General features: G+C 58.1%; 1 protein-coding gene and 1 non-coding gene across 2 annotated transcripts; both read right to left on the bottom strand.

Annotated features, from left to right (window-relative positions):
- Nucleotides 1–419: 419 nt before the first annotated feature.
- RPL13 (ribosomal protein L13) lies at nt 420–2,679 on the bottom strand. Its single transcript, XM_028096377.1, has 6 exons — nt 2,597–2,679; nt 2,307–2,427; nt 2,072–2,213; nt 1,713–1,886; nt 1,108–1,164; nt 420–596 (listed from the first exon to the last, which is right to left on the bottom strand). Exons 2-6 carry the CDS (start codon nt 2,408–2,410, stop codon nt 438–440), a joined length of 636 nt encoding a protein of 211 aa, XP_027952178.1. The 5' UTR covers nt 2,411–2,427; nt 2,597–2,679; the 3' UTR covers nt 420–437.
- On the bottom strand, nt 1,943–2,023 carry LOC114204344 (small nucleolar RNA MBII-202). Its single transcript, XR_003608168.1, has one exon. It is a non-coding gene; the product is annotated as a small nucleolar RNA MBII-202 (small nucleolar RNA).
- Nucleotides 2,680–7,982: the final 5,303 nt, after the last annotated feature.

Below are 7,982 nucleotides of genomic sequence, written 5' to 3'. Positions count from 1 at the left end.
ATCTCACTTGCAGAAACCACGCGGTGGTTTCAAAGGAACACGAGTGCCTGACTGCCACACGGGGTCCAGCCTCCAGCCTTCCTCTGGCATGGGCACTCAGGCTGCCCTGGCTGCCTAGCTGCCTGAAAACGGGTTCTGGGCAGCCCAACCCCAGCCATCCACACCAGAGCCTGCATGCACAAGTGCAGACAGGCCCAGGAAGATCTGGCCCCAAATCCCGAAATGCTCAGGGAATTGCAAACTACCCTGGTAACAATTACTCTCTGCAACACCTCCACCAGAGAGGTACTCGAGTTATGCAGTCAACAGTCCTAAAGCATAACAGTAAAATGCTGCCCTGCAAATATACCGTTCCTCCGGCCAGGTCGCAGGCCCCCAACCCGAGGAGACCACGATCACATGGACACCACAGGCATCACTGAGTTGTTAATTGCACTTTATTTTTTCTTTTCAACGTCCTGTTCTGCAGCTTCCTTGGCCCTTTTAGCCCGGATGCCGAACAGCCGGGCATTGGCACGGGCCATGCGAAGACTGGCGAAGGCCTTGAAGCTCTTCTCCTCCTCTGTGAGGACTCTGGCTTTCTCCTTCTTGTAGACCTGGACCGGGACACAGAGTGCGTCAAACCCTTGCCTAGGATCTAATGTCAGCAGAAACCTTGCAGGAGGAGGTAGCAGGCTAGGTCTGCCCACCCACTGCTGCAAGGCCACACTGAGGCCACGAAGGAAAGACTAGAATGACATGACCTGGAACGTCACCCCAAACACAGAGGAGCAACCACCTCAGATGTGTGCAGCCCTGGGCCCCCCTCTCCTGCCAGACGACCCTCAAGGGCCCAGTCGTTTGTGGGATCACCAACATGTCCAGGGAGTGACCTGGCCTTTCCAAATAGTGGGAAGTGTCTGTGACAAGCGAGTCCCCAAAGATGAGGGCAAGGCCCTCCCTCCTCAAGGAGCCCATCTGCTAAGAATGCAGGATAATGTTCCTCCCTGAGTCAAGAGTTCTTTTTTGCAAACCTATAAAGCTTTAGAGAGACCTCGGCTGCCACCCTTCAACCCAAGCCCCACCCCAAAGCATTCATTGGTTGGCCCTCCAGACACCCCCGCTTACATTCCGTATGGGCATGACCGGCCCCGACAGCTGGGTAGCCAACTTGAGTTCTTCCGCCTGTTTGAAGAAGGAAGTCACCTGGGCTCAGATCGCACAGCCAAGGGCTGCAAGCTTACAGCCCCCCTTCTTGCCAGATGTCCCCGCCTACTGCTGCGCACAGGTGGCGGGCCTGGGTCCCTGTCCCATCGGCTGACCGCGGAAGCACAGGCCAGACCCCCCACGTGCGAACCCCGATGCAGGCTGCGGCGTGTGAGGCCAGCAGCACGCCAACTGCTAGGAAGCCAGCGCGTTTCAGAAGACAGAACGCTTTCAGGTCCAAACTCTAGAAACCTAGCTTGCAGCCAACAGCCTCCGTCGGACACCGCGAGGACACAGGAAGGACGCTGCTTCCCGGCGTGAAGGGTGGGGCCCTCCTCGCCCTCCTCCTCCCCCTCCCCCTCCTCCTCCTCCTCCCCCTCCTCCTCCTCCTCCCCCTCCTCCTCCTCCTCCCCCCCCTCCTCCTCCTCCTCCTCCCCCTCCTCCCCCCTCCTCCTCCTCCTCCCCCCCCCTCCCCCTCCTCCTCCTCCCCCCCGCCCCGGGCGCCCTGTCGGGGCGGGGGCACTCACAGAGCTGTCGCCCTTCTTGGGCGCCGACGGCTTCCTGGGGAAGAGGATGAGCTTGGAGCGGTACTCCTTCAGCCGCTGCACGTTGGCCTGCAGGGACTCCGTGGACTTGTTCCGCCGTCTCGGGTCCACCGAGATCCCGATGGTCCGGGCCACCTTCTTGTGGATGCCGGCCACCTGCCCCGACACAGACACGGATGCAGCCCCCGCGGTCCCCGCGGCGCCGCGCGGCCGCCGGGCGCTCAGCCGTCAGATGGAAAAGGGTTCGAGCGTACTTTCATCACGGAGTACAGCGATTCCGGAGACCGTCATCATGGACCGCGAGCCCCCCGAGCCCCCCGCGCGGCGGCGCCCCCACTCACCCGGAGCTCCTCCAGGCTGAAGCCCCTGCCGGCTCGCACTCGGGTGTGGTACCTCACCGTGGGGCAGCGCACGATGGGCCGGACGGGCCCGGACGCGGGGCGCGGGGCGATGCGGCGGGCCTTGGCCTGCCGGGCCTTGCGTCTGCGCACACAGGGCGGTCGGCTCGCTCACCCCCGCCCCGGACGCGCCGCCCCGCGGGCGCCCCCGCCCCGGACGCCCCGCGCCGCGGCTCACCTGCGGATCTTCCGCGCCGGCTGGTTGAACCACGTGGCCACGCGCCGCTGCCAGTCCTTGTGGAAGTGGGGCTTCAGGATCATGCCATTCCGGCTGGGCGCCATGGCTGCTGCCTACGGGCCTGCGGGCGCGGGGAGCGAGTCAGGGCCCGGGCCGCGGCCCTCTCCCGTCTGCGGCGCGGTCCCGGAGCCCCCCTGCAGCCGCGCCCGGAGCAGCCCTGCGCCGATGGCAGAGGATGGCAGCGGATGCGGCCCGACGCCGCCAACGGCCCGCGGACGCGGCACACTCACCTCCTCCGGCGCAGAACCGCCAGCGGAAAAGGCCCGGCGCCGCCAGGCACCCTGGGATGGTACTGGGCTCAGCTAATCAGAAGCGCCGGCGCTCTCTGCCCAATCAGAGCCGGGGGTCGCGGAAGTGACGCGCACGCCCTCCCGGCCCTGGGCGAACATGGCGTCTCCCGCGCGCAGCGCTCCGGAAGCGGAGCCGCCCTGGGTCCAGGGCGCGCCGCCGAGGGATCCCGCGGCTCTGAAAGAGGAGCGGCCGGGCCAGAGGAGAGAGCGGCGCGCTAAGTGCCATCTTTCCCGCGTCCGCGCGTCACGGGACTCGGTACGTGCCCCAGCCCTAGAACGTCGCGGCCGCGTTCCGGTCTTTGTGCCTCCGTCTTTTTCGAACATTTGTACTTCTCTCTTTTAAAAAAAAAAAAATTATTATTTGAAGAGAGCGCGCGCGCGAGAGCGCTGGCGGGGACAGGCGGGGGGGAGAGGGAGAGGCCGACTCCCCGCTGGGCCGGGGGCCGGGGCCGGGGCTCGATCCCAGGGCCCTGAGACAGCGCCCGAGGCGAAGGCAGGCGCTCCTCCGCCGGAGCCGCCCAGGCGCCCCTTGGCTTCTTTCTTACTCCGAACTGACACTTGCCGAGCTGTTTGTGTCGGGGGCGTAAGGCCTTCCCGTGCGTCTTCCGGCCGCGCACCCGCCTCTCCTTGGAGGGCTCAGCTCCCTTCCCGACGTCGGGCGGCTGGGGCTCGGGGTGCGGCGTCGGCTGCAGACGGCCGCCTGCACGGGACGAGCGTCAGAAGACGATGCCGAGCCGCCGGGCGGACCCCGTGGCCTGTGCCCCGCGCGTCCCCCCTTTCCAGGGCGAGCTAGGAAAGCGCCTGTACACCCCAGGGACCCTTCTTTCCCGCTCTCGCCCCAAGCAGCGGGCTTCTTTCTAGTAAGACTGAACGTTCCGAGAACTTCCTGACAGCGACGAGACATCGGAGACTTGCGTGCGTCCCCGAGTAAAGAGGCTGCTGCTACGGACTTTTGCCCTGCTGAGGCACACTTGGGTGTTAGACCGCGTTGGGATGCACCGAGGGACCCCAGGGTTTGGCCGGGGACACGGGACGTGTGTAAGCTAGGGGCCCTTGCCGTCTTCAGACGCACTGCGCCTGCGTGCAGAGTTCCAACCCTGGCCCTGCCTTTTTTTTTTTTTAAAGATTTATTTATTTATTTGAGAGAAAGAATGAGATACAGAGAGAGAGCATGGCGGGGGAGGGTCAGAGGGAGAAGCAGACCCCCCGCCGAGCAGGGAGCCCGATGCGGGACTCGATCCCGGGACTCCAGGACCATGACCTGAGCCGAAGGCAGTCGCTTAACCAACGGAGCCACCCAGGCGCCCCCCTGGCCCTGCTTTTAATAAATATCTGTTCAGTGAGGAAACAAGGACTAGATCAGGCCTGCTTTAGCGACAGTTGTGTTTTTTTGTTTTTTTTTTTTAAGATTTTATTTATTTGACAGAGACACAGAGGGGGAACACAAGCAGGGGGAGTGTGGGCAGAGGGAGAAGCAGACTCCACCGAGCAGGGAGCCCGATGCAGGGCTCGATCCCAGGCCTCCGGGACCACGACCTGAGCCGAAGGCAGACGCTTAACGACTGAGCCACCCAGGCGCCCCAGCAACAGTTGTTAGCAAATGCGACGCTGTTAGCGAAAGCGCCTCTCACAAACTTGGAAGCGGTATGTGTCCGTGAAGTGAAGGTGAAGTTTAAAATCTCTTTGGTCTCTGCCACTTTCATGAGCGCAGATGGGCTAACCTGGAGGGTCAGTGACCAGTCACTAAGAAAGTGGCTGTGGAGTTGGCTTGGGTTCTACGTTTGTACTAGTTTCGAGGTGTCGGGCACGTTATTTATCTTTTCCCTTCTGTGAAGCGGGACGACTGGCTGTGTTCAGACCACAGAACAGAGCACAGCGCCCAGCACAAGATAACCACACACATCTCTGCTTCCGTGTGACGTGCTAGGATCCGCTGTGGCAAAGGCGGTTCAGGAGAGGAGCATGGAAGAGAGCGGGTGGTCCCTCATTCAGTCCTCACGGAAACCTTGAGAGGGACTCTCCCCCATCTGATTTCACTTTTTTCAAGTGGCACCGGAGCTTGAACCCACACTCTATTGTGGCAGCGTAACTGCAGCAGAGTGATGCTGGAGAAAACACTTGTTGAATAAACACTTGCCTTGGCCCATGCCATATTTCTTTGAATACAATCTATCAAATGGTAGCGTGCACCTCCCATTTCTTTCTCAGACCCCTTTCAGTGGATCATTGCTCTTACTAATCTCAAACACATTCCTATCCCTACCCCCAGTTTCTTTCTGGACAGACTCCCGGACTCATGCAGTTCCATCTGCCCTGACCCACATCTCCACCTGAGCTCCAGCCGCTCATAGTTAAGATGTGGCCATCGGTCACTGGTTGGGGGACAGAGGTCTGAAAATAGAAACACTGCTCAGAATCAAGTTAGCGGTAAGAAAGTGAAGTTGTAATTCAAAAATCTTGGTCTCCAGCACACACACCATGCCAGATGCAGATTTCAGTATCCCATGCTTGAATACTCCACACACTCACTTCCTTTGGAAAGTGCGCAGAATAGTGAGGTGAAACTGGTTCTGATGTGAAATCCTGCTGGGGACAGGCTCGGCTTTCTCCTTGGGAAAGAAGAGTGAACTTTATCAACCGTTAAGCAGGAGTCCTTCTGATACAAAGACTTGGCTGGCTCAAGCATTTTAGAAATCAGTAGCTATAGGGACAGGCCCTGTCCTAGGCACAGATTTCCACAGCCACGGCTCTGCTCCAGGCTTTTGTCCCCAACTTTGGCCTGCAAGGGCCACTGAAAGAGCTCGCTAATGCCCCTGGGAACTGCACTCAAGGTGGCCAGCGATTCCTGGGTGGACACCCCTGAAGGTGTGGGAGGAGCTCGGGACAGTTTCCCAGAATTGCCATGCAAGACTGAGCTCGTTCCTCACAGCGGAGCCTGCTCATTCAGTACCTGTACCTACCGGACTGGTGTCCTGCCGCTGGTGCTGCGGGTGTTGGCTTCAAAGAAATCCCACTTAAACAGTCAGTAGTAGTGTGTGGAGCCCTCTCAGACATACACCTCGAGTTCTTAAATTAATATCATAGCAGCAAAGTGATTTTATCGTGTTTTGGGGGGCTAAAAGATATATCCCAAAACACCATGCAAAAGTTAGCATGCTGTGTCGTATAAATACGGCATATAAATACGTTGAGTTAGGAAAAGCCGTAGTCCGACAACAGCTAAAGGACAGGATGATGTTTGCTGCTTAATCACAGAACCCCTACGCCTCCAGCATCGCAGCCGTCCAGAGTCGTGGCCTACACAAAGATCAGCTGCAGGCTAACTCAGTCCCCTAACCTGCAGGAGCGCTTGAGGTCAGTGAAAGGCGACAGGGAGAACCTTAGAATTATAATCATAAATGTTTTATTTAAAAGTTGCTTAGAGTACGATCTTAGAAGTTCTCACCGTAGAAAATACCTGCATGATGACCTATGTTAACTAGGCTCATTGTGATCATTCTGCAATACGCATGAACGTTGCATCGTTATATCGTGCACTTGAAACGAATGTGTGTATCATTTATACCAAAACAAAAAATAAGCTTTGAATGAGCATAACAAAACGATCATAAGCGTTTGTTGATGAGTATACATTACAATGGAGGACAGTTTATATAATTTAAGAACATATGTTAATTTCTCTTAGTACTTTCCTGTCTTCTGAGGATGATTGCATTAAATATACGTGTTTACTTAAAAAGCATTTGTCTTTCTCGGGGCGCCGGGCTGGCTCAGTCGGAAGAGCATGTGACTTTTGATCTCCAGGTCGTTTGTCTTTCTCGGGGTGCCTGGCTGGCTCAGTCAGAAGAGAATGTGACTTTTGATCTCCAGGTTGTGAGTTTGAGCCCCACGTTGGGGTATAGAGATTACTAACAAACAAACAAAAATGTGTCCTTCTCAGTGTGTTCCAGAAGCTACAGTCAGGCCGTGTTATACCAGCTGTGCTGGGGGGAGGGCAGAGGGTCAGGGCTGCAGCTCGAGCGTTGAGCACACAGGCTGCCCAGTGTGGTCTGGCTGCTCAGGGACCCACGTGCAGTTGGAGAAGGCTCCTTATGGGAGGTGAGAGGCAGGCTCAGTCCATGAGGATGTAGCGGGGGGAGTAGAACTTCTGGCACTCTTCTTGAGTACCAGATATCTGATGACCTGGAGGTGACATCACTTAGGACCAGTTGGAGGACCAAAGTTTGCAAACACCTGGCTTCTACCAGTCAGCACAGAGATTCCCTCCCGGCGTGGCTGTGAGCCTGCTCACACCTGTGAGTGCTAGGGAGACAGGCTGCACTGGTCTCCACTGGGGTGAGGGGGCCACTTTCCGTGCCATTTACATTCAATTCCTAAGTATCTTCGGGCACACGGCAAAGGCCACTTTAATGGTCAAGTACAGGGGGGATGAGCTTGACCACATCCACTGTTAGGGTACCAAGGGTGCCGGCCTGGGCACAGAGACCAGAGCCCTCCTAAACACATCCCCATCTTTGGAAACAAATTTGGGGAACTAGGGTCAATGCACGAGTGCCCTGTCGGAGCTGCCCTCCCTCAGGTGTGACCTGTACCTGCCCACATGCTGCCATTGGCTGTGGGACGGGCAGCAGAACACCCCATTCTGTCAGGAAGTGCCACTGCAGGGAAGGCAGAAGCTATGAGAGCAGCAGGTGCAAGCACCTGAGTGCGTGCTGCACACCCCTGGGGACAAGGAGCCAAGTGCACCCCACTTGCTGTAGTGAGGGGGTGTCCTAGGGCCTCTACCCCAGATTCCTACAAAAGGGGCTCTTCAACCGGTTATCATGTGGCTGAAATCACAAACCGAAACACATGACCCTTTTTCGGGTTACAGCTGGTCGTGTGGTGCAAAGACGGACTTTCCACGCACATAATTTGACTAGAAAGTACCGCAGCAGGTCTCAGGATGTCTGTCCCCTCCCCACCAGCACGCGGAGGCCAGACCCGTGAAGAGAGGCTGTCATGCTCGCATCCATACAGCAGCAGGTGGCAGTGTTTTCCTGCTCTAGAGCCCAGTGCTGTCCCCGGCGCTGACCCCGTGGGTGCGTGAACACAGGGACAGGGCCCAGCGAGGGAGGACAGCAGCAGGCAGCTCAGGGGGGCCTTTCGCCGCGGATGCCGTCAGCACTCCAACGAAGTCAGAGGAACTGAAGACACAGCCCCCGCACACGCCCCAGGCAGGAAGGAACAAGCTCCTCGGGGCCCGCATGCTGCGCTGCCCCTGGATCTACCCAGCACCCACAAAACGACAGCGTCACCACCCTGGGAGCTTGAGATCCACATGCGC

The sequence above is a fragment of the Eumetopias jubatus genome, unplaced genomic scaffold, assembly GCF_037043125.1.
Source record: "Eumetopias jubatus isolate StellerSeaLion01/CBP00866 unplaced genomic scaffold, mEumJub1_p1.0 scaffold_10, whole genome shotgun sequence".
Classification (NCBI taxonomy): Eukaryota; Metazoa; Chordata; class Mammalia; order Carnivora; family Otariidae; genus Eumetopias; species Eumetopias jubatus.
Note: the sequence above shows the minus strand (reverse complement) of the source record. Positions and strands in the feature narration are given on the sequence as shown.

Excerpts from the sequence above, each read along its gene's own strand:
- RPL13 (XM_028096377.1), bottom strand. The coding sequence starts at position 2,410 with ATGGCGCCCAGCCGGAATGGCATGATCCTGAAGCCCCACTTCCACAAG. Across the intron at positions 2,214-2,306 it reads CCGGCGCGGAAGATCCGCAG|ACGCAAGGCCCGGCAGGCCA; the intron begins GTGAGCCGCGGC and ends CTGTGTGCGCAG. Across the intron at positions 1,887-2,071 it reads TCAGCCTGGAGGAGCTCCGG|GTGGCCGGCATCCACAAGAA; the intron begins GTGAGTGGGGGC and ends GTGTCGGGGCAG.